Source organism: Phaseolus vulgaris, chromosome 2 (assembly GCF_000499845.2).
Source record: "Phaseolus vulgaris cultivar G19833 chromosome 2, P. vulgaris v2.0, whole genome shotgun sequence".
Taxonomy (NCBI): domain Eukaryota; kingdom Viridiplantae; phylum Streptophyta; class Magnoliopsida; order Fabales; family Fabaceae; genus Phaseolus; species Phaseolus vulgaris.
The window spans coordinates 34,239,169-34,259,435 of NC_023758.2; the positions used below are offsets into that span (position 1 = coordinate 34,239,169).

At 32.7% G+C, this 20,267-nt stretch overlaps 3 protein-coding genes across 7 annotated transcripts; 1 reads left to right on the forward strand and 2 right to left on the reverse strand.

Annotated features, from left to right (window-relative positions):
* The first annotated feature begins 234 nt into the window (after nucleotides 1–234).
* On the forward strand, nucleotides 235–1,466 carry LOC137811621 (probable transmembrane ascorbate ferrireductase 3). The gene is made up of 4 exons (XM_068613422.1): nucleotides 235–454; nucleotides 528–576; nucleotides 679–878; nucleotides 1,069–1,466. The coding sequence occupies exons 1-4, from the start codon at nucleotides 323–325 to the stop codon at nucleotides 1,315–1,317; spliced, it is 630 nt and encodes a 209-aa protein (XP_068469523.1). The 5' UTR covers nucleotides 235–322; the 3' UTR covers nucleotides 1,318–1,466.
* Nucleotides 1,467–4,775: 3,309 nt separating this feature from the next.
* Nucleotides 4,776–9,292, reverse strand: LOC137811622 (protein OBERON 3-like). 2 transcript variants are annotated; one of them, XM_068613423.1, is made up of 2 exons: nucleotides 7,104–9,292; nucleotides 4,776–5,504 (listed from the first exon to the last, which is right to left on the reverse strand). In XM_068613423.1, exons 1-2 carry the CDS (start codon nucleotides 8,929–8,931, stop codon nucleotides 4,915–4,917), a joined length of 2,418 nt encoding a protein of 805 aa, XP_068469524.1. In that variant the 5' UTR covers nucleotides 8,932–9,292; the 3' UTR covers nucleotides 4,776–4,914. The 2 variants fall into 2 exon arrangements, with proteins under 2 accessions (XP_068469524.1, XP_068469525.1); XM_068613424.1 differs by having other exon boundaries at nucleotides 7,150–9,096.
* A 5,476-nt stretch (nucleotides 9,293–14,768) lies between these two features.
* LOC137811624 (zinc finger protein 4-like) lies at nucleotides 14,769–18,430 on the reverse strand. Of its 4 annotated transcripts, none has more exons than XM_068613425.1 (3): nucleotides 17,965–18,285; nucleotides 17,579–17,679; nucleotides 14,769–15,805 (listed from the first exon to the last, which is right to left on the reverse strand). In XM_068613425.1, the coding sequence occupies exon 3, from the start codon at nucleotides 15,792–15,794 to the stop codon at nucleotides 15,057–15,059; it is 738 nt and encodes a 245-aa protein (XP_068469526.1). In that variant the 5' UTR covers nucleotides 15,795–15,805; nucleotides 17,579–17,679; nucleotides 17,965–18,285; the 3' UTR covers nucleotides 14,769–15,056. The 4 variants fall into 4 exon arrangements, with proteins under 4 accessions (XP_068469526.1, XP_068469527.1, XP_068469528.1 ...); XM_068613426.1 differs by having other exon boundaries at nucleotides 14,769–15,808; XM_068613427.1 differs by lacking the exon at nucleotides 17,579–17,679 and having other exon boundaries at nucleotides 17,965–18,430.
* Between the last annotated feature and the right edge of the window lie 1,837 nt (nucleotides 18,431–20,267).

Genomic DNA, 20,267 nt, shown 5'->3' on the forward strand with positions numbered 1-20,267 from the left:
GTCCGGACTTGATAACTTTTGTAGTGTGTAAGACTGACTCTGTAGGCATCGATCCAATGCAAAAAGAAAATGTATGAATAAATAGAAGAAACAAAAAATGTTACCATAAGAATATATACTTTAGAAGCAGCTAGACCCAAAGTTTCTTGTTCATTCAAAATTCCAAAACCAATTCATCAAGCAATTCCCTCTTTTCTGAACTTTATCAAAAGGGAACTCTATAAGACTGAAGCACAGCAGAATGAGACGATGTCAGAAGAAGCAAAAAATTGTGTTAATTTATAACAACTTTCACTCTCTCTCACTCTCCTAAATCACCAACATGAATTCATACGGTACCACAATTTTTGCACACTTATTTGGCCTCCTTGCTCTCATCCTCTTGCTTGTTTGGTTGCTGCATTATCGTGAGGGCATTGAATATGATTCTGACGATCCATTTCGCGTTTTCAATGTAACACTTTCTGTTTCTTACTTTCTTTAACCACAAATTCACATTCTACTGAGTCTGTTTTTTCATCTTGCAGGTTCACCCTTTCATGATGTTCTTCGGCTTCATTTTCCTTGTTGGTCAAGGTACCTTCTAATTTAGCATATTTCATTTACTTTCAGGAATTGATTCATCTTGCTAAATGGAAATAAGGTATGATTAATTAAGTTGGTGTGAAATTTGAGCAGCAATGCTAGCATATCAAACGGTGCCAGGAACGCATGAAACGAAGAAGATCGTTCACCTGACACTGCATCTAATTGCTTTAATTCTTGGAATTGTTGGTTTGTGTGCCGTTTTCAAGTTCCATGATATGGTGAACTGGGCAGACCTATACAGCCTCCATTCATGGATTGGCATTGGCACCTTTTGCTTGTTCGGCTTGCAGGTATCATATCATCTTAAACTTCTTCTTTACATTTTAATTTCTTTTACGTTTTTTCATTCTTCTACCTACAAATTGGTTTAACATTACAGAATTGTTATAATTATAAACAAAACCTATTGAAAAAATGTATAACTCAATCTTAAAGGTTTGTAAATGTTAAAAAGTTTGATGATTGGGTTTGTGTGTGAAGTGGCTTTTGGGACTAGGGTTCATGCTTCAATCATCTGAACGATCAAGAGTTGCGATGGCTCCATGGCACGTAGCAGGTGGTAGAGCACTATTTTTCATGGCAATTTGTGCAGCACTAACAGGGTTGATGGAGAAGTATACTTCCATTAAAGCAACCCAGAGAGAATCTCATTTGATCAACTTCACAGGTCTAGCAATTCTCTTGTTTGGAGTTTTTGTTGATATGGCTGTTGGTTTACGTGTTCGCTGAATTGCTTTGTTTTTCTCCACTTCATCCACCATTTTTTTTTATTTTCTATTCCTGTTCATCGATCACTGCAAATGGCTTCTGTAATTTCTTGTAATATCTTAATTTGGATTCTTGTGGAATATAATTTTACCGATTGAGGTGTTTGGTTAGAGATGGTGCTGCTAACCCACTTTCTTTTTAGTTACAATTCATATGATACTATGAAATAAGAACAAATGTTTATTAGATAACATATGAAGTAAATTTTAATCAATAATAAAAACATGTTTAAGAGAATATGTTAATAATGTTCTTACATTACAATTCACATATTTTAGCTTACACGTTATCCCAAATATACCAAATAATCATCAATATAATAAAAGTATTTTGCTTAAGCGGTTTTATGAATCTTTATGTTCTCAAGACACGTGTATAAATTTGGTTTTGATTTTAAAATTAGAAATGAAAAATTAGTCTCTCAAACCTTTTTAAGAATTTGGTTCCAAACATTAAATTGGAAGAACTAAAATGTCTATGGTTATAAACATTTTGAATTGTTATGTCTGAAATTCAAAAATATAATCTAAAAATATGTTTTAAATTCTGAAAATATATTTTAAATTGTATAATAACTATATTTCTAAATTCAAATACATAGTTTAGATTGTGTATTTATTTTATACTGTATAATCTAAGTTTCTAGATTTTATATATATATATATATATGTATATTGTATAATTCGAATACGTTTTTAAATTGTATAATTTAAAAATTTAAAATATATTTTAAATTATATAATCTAAAATAAATTTTTAAATTACATAATTTAAATATTTGAAATGTATTTACAAATGAAAATGTATTCTGGTTAAGGTCACTGTCACTAGTATTATCTCAAACTATGAGCAATATATATATGTGTTAAAAAAATGCTATTTTTTTCATTTGGATGAAGGCATGCATGAGAAATACCTATATTAATAAACAAAATAAAATGTTTGTATTTTTATAATAAAATTTACTTTGATTGTAATTTTAATAATTTCCTTTCATAATATTTTCTCTCATTTGTAATTTGTTTGATAAATTGTAGGATTTAAATTCTTATAAATGTAGGTATAATTTGTACTATTTAGACTATTCTTAGTGGGCTTATTCAAGCCCATGTAGAAGTCATAGGGGATGCCCAACAATAATTCAAAGAGTGCAAGAAGAAAAAGTATCATGTTAAACCCAAATTAAAGCTCAGGAAAGAAAGTCAACTTTTAGACTGTTTTTTCCTGCACCTCCATATGTTCTTCTGCCACCTCTATGCAAAATATGAAAATACCTTTTTATCCTTCTTGTGTCACCCCCATATTCTAGATTACATAATTCGAAAGTTAATCTTGGATTCAGAAATAGCTTACGGATTATAATCCAAAATATACTTTTAAAAATTGCTATTCTGAATTATATAATCCGGAAGTCTGGATTTGAGAGTAGCTTATGAATTATGTAATCCAGACATGCATTTGAAAAAAGGTTTCCGAATTACATAATCTGGAAGCTAATATCATATTAGAAAAGACTTCCGGATTATGTAATTCGAAAACTAATTACGAATTTGAAAAAAGACATATGAATTATGTAATTCGAAAACTAATTATGAATTTGAAAAAAGACATATGAATTATGTAATTCGAAATATTATAAAGGGACTTTTTGGAAATACGGAAATTTATGGAGGTTAGAAAAGAATATGGAGGTGGAGGAAGAAACATACCAATTTTCAACATTATAATTAAAGCATTTTCAAGAGAGGCGTGAGAAGCACGTGGAAGCATGAAATGAAATGCAGAATATTTTTACCAATTTCCATAAGTCTATTGAATTTATTTTTGAATTTTTAATTTTCAAATCTCCCTCCATCTTTTGGCTTTTAATTTTTGACCAAGGGTCATAGTGTTTTAGAAGTCATATTTAGATCTCATAAATTTAGGTTAATAAATTTGTTTGACAAAGCTTATAAATAATCACAATCACCTTTTGCAAATAATTTTGGATTATATATGATAATTGTGTTTTGTGAGAGTAATCTTAAGTTTGAATTTTATCTTATGCTCTAAAAAGTCAAATGATGATTCTACATAAAAATTGTCATGAAGAAGACTTATTTTTCATCTTTAATTGTGTCTCTTGTTCTCTTTTCTTCAATTGTTCTTGAACTATCTTATATTTCCATTCCTATATCATGTTCTTATTTTATATCCACCATTCATTCTTTAATTTATTTACATAGTCATACACTTATCTTGAATATAAATACCCAAACTTATAGAATCCTATTAATGTCCACTAACAAACATATACCTATAAAAGTCGAATCTTAATGAAATATAATTAAGTATCTCAGTATCTAACTTGTTCCACTGGGAAATAAAAGTACCTAACTTGTTAGTTATTATTTCAATTTGAGATGGTAATTTGGAGTATAATGATTACATTTCTCAAGCATGATATAAATTCGATTCTACCTTATAATATCATAGAAATTGAAAGTGTGTAGACCTCATAAATAAAATAATCGATAAGAATAAAAGGAAATCAAATTGGTTGGATTGGACGTGACTCACTGATATGAACAATGGAACTATGAATGTATTCAGATTCTTTTTCATTGCTGAGAGTGTCAAAACACACCATAACTTAAACAGATGCATCTTATGGTGGAAGAAACCGCAATTGACGGTGATAAAATAAAAGAACCCACACATAATACTCAAGCCAAGTGCTTTTGATCATTATGCTCTCCTTTATGCTCCATCCACTCAGATTAACAAAACTAATCATGTCAACCTTTCTCTCTCCTGCTTAATGGAGGATCTTAATCAAATTACACCTATTCTTTTATTATTAGCAGCAAAACTTTCTAATCATATCTCTATTCCAACCAGTTGTATGAAAAAATTAAGTTGTGTTTCGATATTTTCGATATAATTTCACATCGTTTAAAAGAAAAAATTAAGTTGTGTTTTGATATTTTCGATATAGTTTCACATTGAAAAGTCAATATAAGAAAGTTTATATACATTTATCTCTTTTTACTCTCTAAACTACCCTTTAAAGACAAAATCAGTCTATATACATCCATTCCAAGATATCTTCTAAAGACAAAACCATGAGTTTTGAACTTTAAAAGTAAACAATACCTTGAATAATAATTTTTGGGTTTAAAATTGGAAAATAATTTGGTTGTGCATTCAAATTTTATAGGTTTGAATATACTAAATAAATTAAATTCTTAAAGGGCAATGTTAAAATGAAGAATGCTATAAATCAATGTTCAACAGTGATATGTGATTCACAAGTTTTAGTCTCACAAGTCACCTATAAACAGTAACAGAAAGTGCAATGCTTTTCACATAAGTTGTCCAGCTTGACATTTGTCGACATTTGTCCTATCTCCATTAATGGGGGAAATTGAAACAAAGACTAAACACCAAAAACTTGAATTTATCAATTCAAAGCCATTCATTCTGGGAACAATCAGAATACCAAGACAGAATATCAATAAATTACACACATTTGAGCAGCATTCTGAGAAAAGAAAAAACAATAAAAAAGGGTATAAACTAAACCCATTGCTGCTTTGTTGCCTCCATTCTCCGCAACAAACCATCAATCTCTTCTTGCATTCTCTTTTTCATTTTATAGTAATCAAAATAGGAATTTTCCAAGACTTTCAGTTCATCCATTTTCTTCCTCTGTGTTTCCTCAGTTTCGTGCAAGCAGAGTTTGGAAAGCTTTTCAGCATACTCTTCTTCCATCTGGGCAGTCTTAGTCCTGATCATCCTCTGGAACCCTTCTGCCTCTCTTCTTGCTTCATCTGCCTTGGTTTGGAACATTCTGGCTTCTGCCTCCTTTATCCTCACAATGCTCTCCAAATTTTCAAGTCCACCTTTTCTTAATAAAGCCCCCAAATGGAAATCAGCCTCATTTTTCAGTTCACTCAAGATGGAATCTTTGAGGTCTTTCTGAAGCAGTTCACTTGACATGGCATCAGGATGTGACCTAGAATAGCCCATGTCATAACCATATTTTGGTAATAGAGGGTTATCTTTTGAAAGAGATGGTGTATTCTTTGTAAGGTTAGTTTGAGAGGCTGCCAAATCCTTTGAAGAAATACCAGCAGATGCAGGAAAGTCTGACATGCTGTCTGCGTCTGTTTATCAGAAATATCATCTGAGAGTTAGATACTATTGTAGTAATTTTATTAAAGCAAAAACGAATTAATCCAAATACAAAATGAAAAGGACCTTCTACACAAAAGGACATTTCATAAAAGAATCACAGAGTCACATGTAATTTGATCTATTCATCAAACACATTAAAAAAAGTCAAAGAGATAATAGTAACTGTACCATACTAGCCACTTAAATTTATAACACATCTTTCCAGTTTTCCTAAACACTGACATTCCAATGAGCTAATACATTCCAATGTTTCCATCATTGAAGTACTTGAGTACCAAATGCAATGATAAGGTGTAAATATCTTAACCAGGAAAGGAAGAAGACGCAAAAGGCTTAAAACTAAGAATTTATGCCGTTTTAGGTATGGATGCTCAATGTAGCTCAGTGTGTAAAATAACATTCCTTCTTTATTTCTAATCTATGATAAAAAAAAAAACTTATTGAACTTCATCAAATGTAATATTGAGCTCAACTGATTTAAAGACTACAAGATGATTCCATTGATATATATACATCATACATATGTTGCGGTATCAAATACTGACAATATTGCTCTCACCATAGAGCTACACAAAAAACAACACCCGAGATGGGAGGTAAATACCCAGATTGAATGGTGAAAGCAAATTGGATGTGGTAAATAAACAAGCCTGATTGACTGATACAAAAAACTTGAAGCAGATAAAAATCCAGCAGTTTGAAATCACTTTATAAATGACATTCAAATCCTGTATTTAGTGTGTTCTTGTATAAGCTTTTACTTTTAGAGAAGCACATAATCAAAATCAGAAGACCGATTTTCGGAGATTTTTCCTTTACTTGGATTTAGGGTAAAATAATGATAACCAAGCTAGCCTATATTTTAAAAACACTAACAAAAGTTATGGTTCTCCATTCTCATTCTTAATGTCCAAAAATAATTTCCCAACTTCCCTGAATTTTCCACCTCAAACAAAAGTTGTTGCCGGAAAACTGTGGTTGTCCTTCCTCATTTCTAATTTTATTTTTCGACCTTGGACAGAAAAACCGTAAGGAGTGTAATTATATTTTGGTCAAGTGGAAAATTGGTTCAAAGTTTCATAAGTAATTTGTAAAAAGAGCATATTTTTTTTAGTATCTCATTTTTATCAATCCGTGTATCTCCATCTGTCAGAAGCACAATAAGTTTTATCAACAATAATGCTTTACCTCCACAGCATACACACATAATCCTCCCTTATTCACTATCCTACCAAATCACAAAAAGAATCACTGGTTTTTACTCATTTTCATATCATGTGAAAATGTTTTCATGCAACTACAACACTAGATTATACCGTATTAAGAAGAGCTGAAAGATTAGCACATAAAGTGTTCTTTTAACTCTCAATCCCATAAAAGAAAATGGATTGATCATTTACTCCTCAGTGAGACCAAGCAAATCATTATGCAATCATAGTGCATCCATAGCACTTAAATGCTGTATCTATGATTATCCCCTTAGCACTTATTTATGAAGCAATTTTTATAATTTTTAAATCCAAACAAATTTAAATATGAAGACGAAAGACCCAAGTTCAGACGCTTACAGTTGAAAAATTGTACGATGTAATTGCAAGCGTCCAAAGGAGATACCATTTTAGTTTGAAGCTTTAATAGCAAGTCATCAGTTTTAACATGCAATTCCTTCCCTTTGCGATCTTCACTTGCCCTGAAGATCCTCCTTACACAGTCAAGCTCTTTCACCAAGGTTTCAAGACCCCAATCCTTTGCACAACACAAAAACACGTCTTTAACAAAACCAAACATTTCCGAGGCATGTCCACAACCGATACAGTGAAACTGCATCTCTGATGTCCCTGAAGGCCCCTTCAAGCTAGGTCCAGGCTTGATAAGATTTCTCTGAATGCCACAGGTAGCATGGCACCAATGAGAACAAACATCACATCCTATCCAACTACAAGTGTTATTTGCACAATCAAAGTTCAAACAGACAGGACACATGCAAGAACTACAAAAGCCCTTATTTCCTGAGCAAATCTTGCAGTCACAATCATCAACAGGAAGCAAATGCTTGCAGGTTACATTCCTACATCTCTTATACAAGAAAATCTCTACCATCTCAGACAAGTGAACTTTGCTAGACAGGAAGGTTGCAAGCCCCATCTTGACAGCCGCTAAAACCTCTAATTGTACATTGTGGCACTTTGAAAGACTCTCCTTTGTAAGGTCAGATCTTCTATCAAGCCGGTTTTGGAGGCTCACCAGTTCCTCTTTCCTGTCAGGCTTCTCAATGAGATTCTTTAAGTATTCCTTAGTTGATGCTATGACGTCATCAGTAAGCTCCTGAATTGTCAATGCCATGACAGTGATAGACTCTGAAACAATCTCCCTAACAATTCTCTCGGGTCTAGAATGCTTCCTTACCTTTCCATCATCCAAGCCATCCAAGATTCTCAGATTCTCAGAGTTCCTTCCCCTTGAGTCCCCTGACTGAGCCTCAAGCCTTGGCCTTGCAGGCAACTCTGAAGGGAAAAAAGAATGGTTATCTGAACTAGTAGTTTTATACTGACTATTACCTTGCATGAAGGAACTAATACCAGCACCATGGTTGGAAAAAGCAACCCCGTCTCCTATTGGCTTGAACCTACTATGCACAGACCCATTGGTCCCCTCCCCACAGTTCCAAATGTGGTCATCTTTGCTCATCGAGTACTCAAAATTATCGGTTGAATTGCGGGTTATTGAGCAGCTTGGGTTGTGAGAGAACGGGTGGGAATAGGAGTAAGACAAAGAAGCTGCTGTGTAGTCATTGGAATATGAAGTGTGAGTAGTGGTTGGTCTACAAGGTTTAGTCCTAACCAGTTGATCACCATTTTGCAAAGCGTTTGAAGCTGTGAGGGAAAGAGACACATCAGGCAAAGCAAGAGAGAGATTGAGCGTCTCCAATTTTTGCTTCTTCTCCTTATTACTCTCCCTCTCAACAACTTCCTCAAGGGATCTCTTGGAAGAATCCTCTCTTGGCTCACTCAAGCTGAGAAAATCTCTTTCCACCCATTTTCCATCCTGATTTGAGTTCTCACAAGCCAGGACCTCTTTCCCTTTGTGGCTTATTCTCTCAAAGGAATTCAGCAAGCTTTTACCAGGATTCTCTTTCTCAGCAAAACTCAGTTTTGGGTTGTCACAAAGGTAGCTGAGGGTCAACTCTTGGAATCCCGAGCTTCCAAGAACAACCTCGGTGGGTTTTGGGTGAAGAACCCCATTAACACCTCCACCACCACCCACCTTTGAATCTCTCAGAAATTCAACACCTTTCTCATCTGGGTACTCCTTGTTTGCCTCAAAATAGTGCCTTGAGAACTTGCTCCTAGAGTTCTCACCGTCCGATTCAGCAACACGATCTTTACTTCCAATCATGGTCAGAGGAATGAATGAGAGAAGAGAAGGCTACGAGAAAGAGAAGAATGATGGGGGCAATTCAGAAAATAAAGGGAGAATCAGAGGTTTATTTTGTTTTATGTTCTGGATATTGGTTTTGGTTTGGGAAACTCAGGAAGCAACGGCAGGAATTTCATGTTTTTCTTCTAGTCTTCACACTCGGTTTAATAAAAGACGGCGATGCTTTTGCGCGTGTGGTAGATTACAGTCTTACCCCTTGAAAGTGGAGAGAATTACTCCCAAGTGGACCACTTCTTTTCTTTTTTCACTGCAACTGTCTTTTTCATCTAACAGCTCAGCACCATGCATTACCAATTCAACACATTTGCCATACCATCACTTTCTCTTCAACTCATTTATTATATTTATAACTATTCCATAAAAGTTATTCCTCTTGAATGCTTTTAATTGAGCTATTAATGAAGTCTGATGTGTGTGAGATGAGCAAGAAAATTCATCAATAAATCATGATGCTAAATGAACAAGTAAATAAGAAAATAATGAGCTATTAAGAAGGGAACAAAAAGTTATAAGCCTTAAAAAAATTAATTATTCAACTGAAATTATACGGAAATGACGTTAAATTCAGTTAACATTTGATATTCAAAATAAAAAAAATAAAAAAAATGTTATACTATCTTGGAATCATAAATTACACATAAAAGTGAAGTTATTTTTCTTAATTATGCATACCTTATTAGAAGCTAAACTTTTTGTTGATGATTAGGAGTTCAAGTAATCAACTTCCACTATATCAATGTATTAACAAAAATTTAAGTACTAACAATAGATATAGAGAATGTGATGACACAAAAAAGAGAATGTAGTGACGAAACATAAAGAATATGGCAACTCAAAAATGTTAAGCATGAGAGAAGCTAAAATAGCAAAATATGCATAATTGATTATGCAATATCCTCTTAATATATGTTGCATGTTACTTAATTTGTGTTTCTATTTTTTTAAAATTGTTAACTTTTTTCTAGTAATATATGTAAATATTGAATTTATTATTATTATAAAAAAATATTATATAATTAATAATATTATTTAAATTCAATAAAAATTATATTTTATAAATTATGAATATTAAGTTATTTATTTATATCTAAAAATTTTAAATTTTTACATATTGATAATTTTTCATCTAAATATTTTTACAATTATGAATATCAAAATTTTATTTTTAATGCAAACACAATTATTTTATGATAATTTTGTATTTTTTGAAAAATTTACGTAATCATGTTTTTAATTACAAAACAACAAAAATTTACAAATAAATATTTTTTTAAATTATTTTAAATATAACAGTGAAATTGTATATACTTTATGACAACTTTCTATGGTCAAATAATGTTAAGTTTTTTTTATCAACATAGCCAATTATGTGTTGAGGTTTTTAATATTAAGTGTGACTCTTCTGAATCGCTTCATGAAGGCTATAAAGGCTCAAAGGGATTCAATATTTTCTTGTCATAGGTTGACGAGGGCTATTGAGGTGAGGTGATGAGGTCAGTTGGTGGCGAATTACGTTTCAAACTTCTTCACCAAGATATCAAAGAATTCAATTGAATTTGGGGAAAGCGAGTGAACCAACTTAATGCAATTCCTTTTAAGGAAGTCAATAATACTTCGAAGAGGATGACAACGTCTGAGGTATACAAACTAATCTGCATGATATACATGTCGATGTGCTTATCAGAGCCTGTGGTACTTTCGTACCTATCTAGGGTTGAGCTCTTTCGATTTTGCGGGAGTGCAATTTCCATTATACCTTATGTGAAGGAGTGTCAACGAGAAGAGGCACCGAAAATGTACATAGAGACTAGTGGTCGGGATTGAGCATTCTGGAAACTACTAGCCTCTTGAGCTTTTGGGACGATTGGTACATTGGAGCTAGTTGGATCTTTGTGTTTGGTGTTGGCCTGCAAAGGTATGGTCTCACTCCCTTCCAACTTCTGCCTCCTTCTTGCATTTTCAGATCGAAGGATATCAATTTCTTTTGCCTCTCTTGAGTGTTTCTATTTCTCTACGCAACTCCTTTATCATTTCCATTTGATTAATGTAGTTATCACGGGGTTCCTTGTTCCGAGTTTATTATTCGTCATGTTTCATGTGGTCACCATGTAGTCCGTCAAGGTGTTTTCTTCAATGCCACGGTGGGTGCAACAATCCCAAAATGACCTTATATGGCCACTAACTTCAACTCCCACTACTCAATCATCTATGTGTTGCTTTGTGTCTCAGATTTATTCTATATCTTAGTCTTGATCTAGTTTGGTCTCGATAGTATCAGTCTCGACATGTGGTACCTACAACCACTCTGATGTTCAAGTTAGTTAATCATGATTTTCAAAAGTAGGCAATTATAAGGAATCACTTAAAAATGTTTTTACCTAAGGATACCTTCTTATTTATATAGTTTTTATGGATATAGACATGTACAAAACTCTATAGAAGGCCCAACTGAATCCTAATTACGATTTTAGGATGTGTTTAAACATAATATGTTTGTTTAATCATACTTAATTATTTAGAAGACACGTGTTAGTTGAGCGTGTCGAGATTGCAACATACATTCACCATACTTAACAGATGTATGTTAGTCATTAGAGATGTGTTTGACTATTCTCAATTGAGTGAGATGATATTGATCTAGATAATACAAAATATATGTTCTAAAAAATATTTAAGTTTTTAATATTAAGATAAAAGCAAGTAATTATGTTTAATACTTCGTAAGCTTGTGAGAAAAAAAGTTATAGGGTAAAATTACATTAATTTTAAAACAGAACCACCCTTGATATCTTTGTTCCATTGAATCTTTGCTTCCTCTATCGTCCTTAGCCACCTATGGCTATTTGAACTTGAACAGTCCACTGGAACATGGATGAAAATCTTCAACCACAAGGAGTCGACTTTGAAGAAAAATTAGTATTGCAAATTGGTTTTCTTATGAGTTTTTATATCAAAATGATGATGAAGATTCTCACTTTTAAATGACATGGACTGGACTTCACAAGCATAGTTATAAAATACGCAATTCTTTTAAACAACTTAAACACGCAAAGTCAACATGGACGGAAAAAAAAATCCTAGTTTATAAAATAATGTTCGCGATTCTTTTACCACTAGCCAACAAATGCATTGCATGACCTCTTTTTCCAGATTCACGGTAATTTCTTCTCAAATCCTTTCAAGAAGAAAACAAAAGAAAATGTATTTTCATAAAAAAGCAATTAACACATAGAAATTAAAAATTAAAAAATTATACTCCAGAATTTCTGACAAATGAATTCATATCAAACTAATTAAAACGCATCCCAAATTATATATATATATATATATATATATATAATTGACTATCTCTTGATAAAGAAGTCTTTCTCTCATTTTCTATATAAAAGAAACTTGTGAGAAAGAGAAATGCAAGCAAATGAGAAGAGCAACATAGAGAGTAAAAAAGAGAGTTGATATTCATCATAGTGTGAGATTAATTAGAAATCCTAGTGAGAGGATAGAGAGATATTGTATTCCATCATTGTTGGGTGAGATTGAGTGTTATCTTCATATAGTTAGAGAAACAAATATTGTAATCCTAATTTCATAGTGAAGACATTTTATGAACTAACTAGGTCTGTGAGTTTTTATTTCTCAATTTGAGAAGGTTTTTCCACGTTAAAAAATTCTCGGTGTCATTATTCTACTTTGCTATATTTTCTTCTATTTGCTTATTGCTTCCGCAAGTGCCCATTTTGTATCTACATCAAAAATGGAGAATTAGTTATGATTTTCCCAACAGTGGTATCAGAACTTGGTTTTGATACAAGATGGAAGGAGCCATTTATGATGGAGACATGTTCAAGTTGATAACGGACAACTATTCCTATTGGAAGTCCATGATGGAGGATCACTTATAATGTAAGAATATGCATGAGCTAATTTTTTGCAAAGACAAGCCAGAAGGTAATAATGATAAAGATTGAGAACTTTTGAATAAAAAAACTGTTGCAATGATTCGAAAGTATATTGATAAAAGTTTGTTTGAGCATGTGTCCACATACACAAATGCTTATGAGTTATGGTTAAAACTTGAATCTATGATTCAAAAGAAAATTCTAAGAAATAAAGCACCTCTTATCAGAAGACTGGTAAAACTTGACTACACGGATGGTCAAAATATGATAGAGCACTTGAATTCATTCAAGGATCTTGTCAATCAATTGACAGATTGATGATGAGTTGCAGACACTTTTGCTACTCAGTTCGTTGCCTGAAAGTTGGGATACACTAGTAGTCACACTCAGCAACTCAAATCCTTGATGGGAAGATCTCAATGGACATTGTTTCAGACAGTTTGTTGAATGAAGAATTTAAGAAGGAAAGAAAGAGGTACAAATTTTCAATATGAAGCAAATGTTATTGAGAAGCGAGGAAGAGGTGAAACCCGTGGGAGAATTGATTCCCGTGGAAGAAACAAAAGCAAAGCCAAAGGTCGTTCTCAATCTCACACAAGAATAACAATATGCTATTATTGTAGCAAAGAAAGTCATAAGAGATTTGAATGTAGAGTTCTGAAGAGAGACCAAAAAGTCGAAACTATTCATCCATACTTAGTTGATCCAAAGAAGAAGGATTGTACTCCAACCACAGTCGTTGTTGTAGACGATGATATTTTTCTTATTGGAGAAGACAATTACCTAAATGTTGCATATGGTGATTTCTCTTGGATCGTTGACTAATGTAAGTCCACATGAATATTTCTTTTTAAATTATAAGAAAGGTGACTATGGTACTGTGGAAATGGGAAACGATGTTACAAACAAGATTGTAGGCATTGGTGATATCGTGTTACTAATAGACACATGAAACAAGTTTGTACTGAAGGAAGTGAGGCATGTTCCAGAAATGCGTGTCAACCTCATCTCAATAGGTAAGTTGGATGATGCTGGCTTTATAGGCACTTTGGTACTGAAAAGTGGAAACTAGCAAAAGGGAACCTAATCATTGCTAGAGGTTCAAAGGTAAGGAAAAACTTGTTTTGGAGAAGCAAATGTTGCTACAGACTCCAAAGACCTTTGACATAGACGATTGGAGCATATGAGTGAGAAAGCATTCCAGATGCTCGTCAAAAACCACTTGCCAGGTATAAAGGGTGTCAAATATTGGAATCTTGTACTGATTGCATTTTTGGTAAACAATGCAGAGTTAGTTTTCAGAGATCAGACAATCCCTTAAGGAGACCAAAGACACTTGAACTTATAGGGGAGCTAGATTATTGATACCCCTTAATTAAGTCGGGAAGGGGGAGATTTGTTGGGAATCCCTCCTTAATTTAATAGGGACGATGACCAATGAATCTTGATAATTGATCCATTGAATATATTCAATGATGACCATTCCAAAGTCTTGGAATTATAACTTTCTCTTGAAAATGTGATGAGCATTAATTATCCACTATCTCTTGAGGAAGAATCCTTCCTCTCATTTTCTATATAAAGGGAACTTGTGAGGAAGAGAAATGCAAACAAGTGAGAAGAACAACATAGAGAGTAAAAGAGAGAGTTGATATCCACCATAGTGTGAGATTAGAAATCCTAGTAAGAAGTTAAAGAGACAAATCCCAATTCTAATGTGATAACATGGGCATAATCATAGGCCTTATTGTTATGATTGGAACTCTTACATGCAAAATCTACCCATGAATCACATTCGTACCTCATGTTTCAATCAAACAACACTTATATTACACATTTAATCCATAACCATGAGTGCAATATCATCAATAATGAAGTAAAGCACAGATTATAATGTGAGATTAAATAAGCTGAAATGGCCATTGGAAATAAACATCTGACTGTACAAAGCACGCCCAATTAATTAATAATTTCACTTCGGAAGAGAACCAAATACTAAAAAATCTTAAGAGAAGTGATACATAAGCATATAAAACTCTGATAATCAAAGCCCTCACAATAAAAATGAGTGGTTGAGAAATTTTGGCTGGATGTAATGAAAAGCAATGGAAGAGTCACTTCTTAGCCACTTATTTATTACTTTGTGAGGCCTTTTGTTGGTGTATGTATCATTCTGAGGTCAACTTAAAGCTTCAATGTGAGATCCGGAGATGCAGAAGCTTGTGGTGGAGGAGGCACTATTGGAACCACACTAGCATTTGAACTTTGAACATGTCCTTCATTAACACCAGCTCCTTGGTCTACCTGTCTGAAACTTCCAGGCCAAAATAAGCCAACATCATCATCTTCCATGAAAACCAGTGATCCAAAATGGTTTCTCTCAAATCTTGCAGCGGTTCTCATATCAGGAGTCCTCAGTGAGGATGGGACGTGTCTTTGGTGCATTGCAGAATGAGCTTCAAGACCAAGAGACCTAAAAGGTGAACCATGAAGAGGTAGAGATGCCAAACTTGTGTATCTCTCAGTGAACATTCCCATTCTCAATGCACGCTTAGCCATCGTCCTCTCCCTTTTATGAGCATTTTGATGACCCCCTAATGCCTGCGAACTATAGAACTTCCTCCTGCAGTAGTTACAAGAAAAAACCCTGGGAGTTGCTGATGCTGAAGCAGGAGCTTCAGCTCCCACTTCACTGCTTGCATCACTAGAACCTTTCAACTCACTATCACTGGAATTGAAGTTGAGTGTCAAGTCAAGGGTAACAGAACCTGGATCAGTTTCATCCTTTGTCAGACACGAAGAAGTGGTGGTGCTGCCCTTCGTAAGATCATAAGATGCTTCATGCAAGGATACATTGGAAGCCACTTGGCTACTTCCTTCTGAGTGATTTTCGGGTTCCAAGTTCAAGTTTGGAGTCATCATGATGTATGGACCTGCTAAGAGTTAACTTCAAAGTTGGGAGTTTTGTTTGTGTTTGTAAAATGGAAGATACAAAGTTCTGGCATTAACATGAAGTTGGCAATAATATGAAATATTATATAATATATCTAGTCTCATATCAACTACATGGTCTTATACATAGGCAACTGCATGGTTTCTATTGTGTTTATCCATCGTGTGTGCAAAAAAGAAAAAAAACTAGTCTCATCTCATCAATGAAATTAAAATATCATTTCAGAAACATAAAAAGATATAGAGCAAATATTACTGATGATTATTATGTGGACTATTCCTTCCACGAAACAAAAGAAATCAGATACATATTAAGATGCTTACATAGAGTCATGTTACTCAAGTGCTGCTAACAGAGTACATAGTATTATCATTGCTCAAATCTAGAGCACAAACTGTTACTTTTTGGTAACACAGTTCACATCACATGTAAGTGCTACTTTGAACGAAATATCAGCACACCAAAAAAATAGTTACCAAATTTTCTTGTTGTCTAACATGCCTGTTTTTATCTTTCTTCATAGAGACTCATCATGAATGATAGAAAGTGAATAATGTCCCAGAGAATAGAAATTCAAACCATTAAACACGCACTCAGATTCCACATATGAAGAATTAAGAGTGGCTTTCTCTGTTCATATCTTTTAAGCTTTCCATAACAACAATTTAGAAAAAAATGTTTTCAGATGAATATGTTCTAATGCAAGAATAAACACCCAAGAAAAATAATTAAATAGAAATAAACTTTCTTTATCTTATTATTTATTTATTTCGTACAACAGAAAGAAACATAGGTTGGATACAAGATAAGACTTAAATACAAAATGTACCATGTGGGTTCTTATCACAGGAGATTTGGTGCAAAATGTACCTTATGTTCCTTATCACTTATAATTCTTAAATGAGCATTATTATGTTATGTATTTCATATCTTTTCTTCTACTTAGTAGAATCTAGCTCGTCTCATGATGTTTGGCAAATTTTATTTTTGTGTCAAATACTAGAATAAGAAAACCTCGGTGGATGTTTAGTTGGTCATAGCACAGTACATTCCATTTCTTCAAGACACTGTAGATTCCCACTCAAGTTTTCACCCTTTGTTGCTACTTTAAAACGAGTGCTTCTCTGATGCACTAAATTAAGCAAAAGTATAAAAGTAGCATTTTTTATTGTCGGTTGTTGTGAACTATAACTATTATGTCCATCAATAGTAAATTGTGGAATTGTCCTCAAATCATGAGTCTACAAGGTATTTCCATGCCAAATTTTACGGATATAAATCCTTTATTTGGTGGCAAAAGCAGATGGTATTTTCAAATATACTGAGATGAAAAGGGTCATGACAGGAAATTTTCCAGGAGTTGCCCCAAGATAAAATTAAGATTGCAAAAATGTATTATTTAAATCAGATAGGTTTAACAGAACACTGAAAAGGGTTATTCCCATAAATTTGTGAAATCCAATTCCATGCTTTCATGGAAATAAATTATCTCCAGAGAGTGACCAAATGATTCCAATATGTCTAATCAATTGACTTACTCTCACTGAAAAGCAGTTCTCATAGCGTACCTATTAACCACCCAAAAGCAGTTCTAAAACAAGGAAACCAAACTGGTAATCAGAAGACTACAAAAACTCAAAAAGGTAGTTATCATCTTGAATGGTTATAGGAGAAAAGAAGATGAAGAACAGTTGGAATTAAGATTCACAAAAATCACTAAAATATAGAATACAAGAAAAGGGAAGTCATTCACCTAAAATTCGTTGCTTCTGCTTGATCTTTACAAGATAGATCTAAATTTTGATACTCAACTAGTAGGTATAATCCTTTTCTTTTCTTAGTAAACTGACAAAGCTGTAATTACCCATCACAGAAACGGTTTCAGATTATCACATAAACCAAACACAAAATCCTCAACATTAGCATAAAAACTTTTCATTTCTTGCAAGCCAAAGAGGACCTTCATGAAACTCCAAAAACACAATAGGAGAAAAGCAGTACAGCAATTAGAGAAAAAGTGAAAGAAACAAAAAATAAAAGAGAGTGAAGAAGGAATGCATGGAGGAATTAGAAGAAAGTGCATAACCAAAAATAAATCTTTTTTTAGTGATGAGATGGGTGAAAAAGAGAAGAACTTACATAACAAACTATAGTACAGTACGATAAAACTGCAGGTTCCTTCCCTCACATGCTGTTGGTAGCTACCTAGTTGTGACTATGAGGAGTATCAGCAACAACAAACAATAGAGGGTACCATGTTTTTTAGCATGAAGCAGTGTAAAGGGGTGAGTGAATAATTAAAAGGAGAGATAAGATGACAGACAGAGAAAAGAGAGAAAGAAAAAGAGTTATGTTATGGGAAAGCAAAGGAGAGAGAGAGAAGGAAGTGATGGAGGAAAGTCAGATAACATGAAGACATGAACCACGTCTTTTGTCGAATTTGAGGTTCTATTTGCCACTGCTTAACTTTAACTGATAAGGGCTAATTATGAGTTAGTGTGAACGTGTCTGTGTTTGTGTCTGTGTGTGATGTTAAAAATGACCAAACATCATAGACAAGAAAAGCAATCACTACTTTACCTGCCAAGACCCACCAGCTAGCTAGCTAGCTACTCAACTCAACCAGACGCATGCTGCTGCACAAAACGTGAAACATCTAATAAAATCAAATGTGGCTAATAATTTTAGCTATGTTTTTATCTTGATAAATTCTGATCATGGTCCCACTCACTGTACCAGAGCATAAATAATAAATATGCATCAGTTTTATTGTTCATAATTCAAATAAAATAGATTTTCCTTAATGGTCGTTTTGCGTCCACTACAAAAAAGAAAGTGGTCCCCTTCTGTTCAATATTTAACGTTAGCTTTATGTCTTTAGGTGTTATAATTTTTCTATTATTATCTGCTTCAACTATTCAGGATATTTTTCTTTACCATTCATTGACCCAGCCACCTTTGTCATATTCATTCATATGGACTCCCATAACTTCCCCATCTTTTCCAACCTCACCATTGCATCTTTCTCTTTCCTTTTCTCATTCCCCACTAATACTAATACACTTCCACACTTATCATCACCACTCTTCTAATTCTCTATAAAACTATCACATCTTTTATACTATACTTTGAAATATTTTTGTTTATAGTCTGTTTTGAGATCTCTAAGAAATTATTTTAGAAAATTTTTAGTATGTTTTAATTATGTATTTCGTGGCCTGAGGTGTGAATTTTCACAACCAATATATTCTTTAATTGATCTGAAAATCAACAAAAAAAAAAAACGTAAGTACTATCAAACATTTACTGCTTTACTTAACAAACAAAATAAAACAGCTCAAATAACTTGTGCGTTTTTATGTTAATTGATATAGAAAAAACAACAAAAACGCGTGGTAATAATGTGCTACCAAACACTTCCTCTATACATTAAACAAAAATTAAAACAGCTGAAAGGGTAAGGATATTTAGCTATAATTAGGGATTATTGTCCCCTAGTTGTTTCACCCTCTATCGCACAAAATAACATAACTTTTTGTGTAAGAATACATTAACATCAATTTTATTAAAAAATAATTACCTTTTATTATTAAAGTGTCAAAAAAATTTATTCAATGTTTTAAGGATAAAATTGCTTTGACACTCGTAAAAATAGCTACTTCGCAACTTTTTATAATAATATTCTTAATTAAAAAATAAAATAATATAATCAAAATATTAATTTATTAGGGTGTTAAAGTGAATGTTTTTATCATTGATGGTCTCAATATTTCACTACCCATTTTTTAAAGATGATATGTGTTTCAGAATTTTGAGAGGTAATTTGACTTGTTAGTTTGTGAGTAAAAAAAAAGGCCATTTTAAAGAGATTTTTCAATTAGCAGACTTAATTTGTGTTTATTTATAATTAAAAAAACATTTTTATAAATAGAAGTGTTTATTGTTTTGGTATAAATAATCTAGAACTGTTTTTTTCTACAACGAAGTTTCATTAAAGATAACACTTTTAAAGTAACATCACTGTCTATAACTGTACTTTTCGTGAGTATTAAAATTGTAATGTGACATCCAAATGTAATTAAATATTTTTAAAAACACTATATCATAAATAATTCAGTGGTTTTTCTGAAAAAATTATATAATATATTTTAATATTAACAAATACTTCATAATATTAAAAAGTTATATTAATTAGATTTATTCAATGGGATTTCAAAAGACTTTTCTCGCACAATTTTTTTTAGATTTTAAGAGTTTGTAAGAATGCAATTATTTTTAAAAATACTTTTATGATTAGGATTTTATAATTTAAATGCTAAAGAATTCATAAAATACAAAATCATCAAATTTGAAAGTATTTCATGAACTTACATAATATTAAAGAATTTGTGTTCTAACCTTAAATTTAGTACAGTATATTTTCAAGAAAAAAATTATTTAGC

Bases quoted from the DNA above. Each gene is read 5' to 3' on its own strand.
- LOC137811624 (XM_068613427.1), bottom strand. From the start codon at position 15,794: ATGATGACTCCAAACTTGAACTTGGAACCCGAAAATCACTCAGAAGGA.
- LOC137811622 (XM_068613423.1), bottom strand. From the start codon at position 8,931: ATGATTGGAAGTAAAGATCGTGTTGCTGAATCGGACGGTGAGAACTCT. The intron at 5,505-7,103 runs GTAAGCGTCTGA...TCTGATAAACAG, and splicing joins CATCGTACAATTTTTCAACT to ACGCAGACAGCATGTCAGAC.
- LOC137811621 (XM_068613422.1), top strand. From the start codon at position 323: ATGAATTCATACGGTACCACAATTTTTGCACACTTATTTGGCCTCCTT. The intron at 455-527 runs GTAACACTTTCT...TTCATCTTGCAG, and splicing joins ATCCATTTCGCGTTTTCAAT to GTTCACCCTTTCATGATGTT. The intron at 879-1,068 runs GTATCATATCAT...TTGTGTGTGAAG, and splicing joins TTTGCTTGTTCGGCTTGCAG to TGGCTTTTGGGACTAGGGTT.